The sequence below is a fragment of the Mycetomoellerius zeteki genome, unplaced genomic scaffold (assembly GCF_001594055.1).
Source record: "Mycetomoellerius zeteki isolate Tzet28-1 unplaced genomic scaffold, Tzet1.0 scaffold111, whole genome shotgun sequence".
NCBI classification, from domain to species: domain Eukaryota; kingdom Metazoa; phylum Arthropoda; class Insecta; order Hymenoptera; family Formicidae; genus Mycetomoellerius; species Mycetomoellerius zeteki.
Genome location: NW_017256029.1, coordinates 423,910 through 426,262, shown reverse-complemented (window position 1 = coordinate 426,262; position 2,353 = coordinate 423,910). Strand labels below are relative to the sequence as shown.

The following is a 2,353-nucleotide window of genomic DNA, read 5'->3' as shown; positions in this document are numbered from 1 at the left end:
CCCGCGCCGCCCGGCCGGCGCGTCATGCGATCGGTGGGGATGGTAGGCCGTCCTGCCGGCAGCAGTACATGAGCAGTAGGCTGGTCGGACGCTTGTATTCGCCTATCTTTAAACGTTAATATCTCGTTAAATATTGCGTCAACTGCAAAATGGTACAAAACTATTTTGTTCCCCTTGATCCAATGTACGTCCCCATTGTGTTTCGATCCGTTTTTTTGAGACACCCTGTATAGAGGTTGTTTCAAGACTCGCGAGACAAACTGAGAACGTAATGTCTCAATAAGGCTGCGTTTGGAACCGTTACTCGCATGCCCCTGCATATCTTATTGTTTAACATAGGCAACAAGGATAAAATATATGGAGGCATTCGGGTAACGTTTTCAAACATATAACCTAAATCAATTTTGATCAAAAAACCTTCGACGCATGTCCTTTGTTTAGACCTCTCACGAGATAAGCAGCATTGCACGTGACATCTGATAATACTATTCCGTGATTTATTTTTTTGCATTTTTTTGTGAACTAATATTGTCAGATGTTACATTCAATGTTTCAGCATAACCAGTTGACTATCTCATAGATGGTTCGAACAATGCATAGCTCCTTCAAGATGCATTGGAAAATAGTTTCTTGACAAAAGTTGATTATAGACTTGATTATAATATGAACAATTGTCAATACCTTAATAAATATCAATTTTAAGACATCTGTTTATAAACTACTTTGTATTTATCTAAATAAATACTTTAAATCCTGAAAGCTTTTAATTCTTTTTAAATACCATATATGTAGAATATTTCTTACCGTATGTCATTATAGTACAATTTTGTCCAGCTAAAAAATCAATCATTAACTGTTGTACAGTTTGCTCAAATAACTCCAATTGAGTAGTCTCTGGCCCAAATGTTTGTGAAAAGGTAAATCTCCGGCATACAATCTCACTTTTGGACTGTTTGATACTTCCATTATTATCTAGTATCGGGACTTTTGTAAGCAACGTCGTAGAATTTGCGATTTTGTATGCTTCTTGCTGTTCTTCTGTTAACTTCAGTTTCTTTGGGAATGGTTTAAGTCTAAGATATACTTTAATAGTTTGTAATGTTTGTGACTCTGAACGTTCAGATGTATTTTTATTGGTAGAGTTATCTTCCTCTACTTCATATAAAGAAAGCAAGTTCTTTTTTGCATCCTTTGAAGGAAAAGGTCTTTGGCTGTATGCCAAAATACTTGGATCTCTGCCAAATAGATACGACATTTCTTCCTCTGGATTTTGTGATGGATGAATTGAATCCAGTGTATTCTCCATCTGTATTAATTTAACAAGATGTATAAATATATGTTATAGTACATATAATGTATTACGTATAATTATATATATTATTTCATAATTATACATTTTATATACATATATATCGCAGTTAATGCATAAATTTTAATAAATGTCATTGTATTTATGTAAGATTTCAGCAAAAGTATCAACTAAATGTAAAATGTCTGTTATTCATAATAAGTGTATTCATTTATGATACATCCTATCTTCCATAGGAGTCTGTCTAATTTTTTCAGTTTTTATCGTTTTTAGTATATTATAACTTATCCATTTAATAAAGCAAAGATATAATAAAATATATATGTGGCTACAGAGCATGTAGTCCTAATATACGATATACACATTTACTACCAGAAGTGTTCACTGAAATTGAGGCATCTTTTTTTATTAAATTAGACGTAACAATATATACATTTGCTAATAAAACTTCATAGCTTGAGAATACATTTACTTATTAAATTAATATGTATATACATTGATTATTAAGGGTATGTATTTAATGAATTAATACTTTGTCTGTGACATATGCAGACAATCTCAAGGGTCATAATTTCATAAATTTCTTCAATTTAACAATTCTGACAATATAATTTATACAAATATAAATAATACTGTAAAATATTAGAAAATTTAAGAATATAAAGTATTTTAGACTGTTATTTATACACATTATACACACGCATGTACAAAATCAGTTCTAAAATCAATATAAATTTTATTATTACATACGTTTTTTAAAACATATTTCCATGCTTGGAAATAAATAAAATATGAGTTTCAATAAACAATAATAGAAGGAACATATCACATGCTTACTATCATTTTATAAAAACACGAATTGATCTATTATAACTTACGCGTACAAAATACATAATAATTCAATATTGTTACAAAAATTTGCGTATAACAAATAATTTTCAAGTTTAATTTAGTTTAAAGTAAATTGTTTACAAACTACCTTCGTTCAAAAACATACCTTGTTAGTTCACATAAAAAAATCTTCTCTTCGTTAAAAGGGTACAC

The 2,353-nt window shown here is 30.1% G+C and overlaps 1 protein-coding gene across 1 annotated transcript in view; it reads right to left on the bottom strand.

Annotated features, from left to right (window-relative positions):
* LOC108726414 (kinesin-like protein KIF20B) overlaps positions 1 to 2,353 on the bottom strand; it is a 7,498-nt gene extending 5,145 nt beyond the window's left edge. Inside the window, exons 1-2 of the mRNA XM_018453970.1 lie at positions 2,307 to 2,353; positions 805 to 1,306 (exon numbers count right to left, since the gene is read on the bottom strand). Coding sequence (XP_018309472.1) covers positions 805 to 1,306 — 502 coding nt within the window. The 5' untranslated portion in view covers positions 2,307 to 2,353. The remainder of the gene's footprint in view (positions 1 to 804; positions 1,307 to 2,306) is intronic.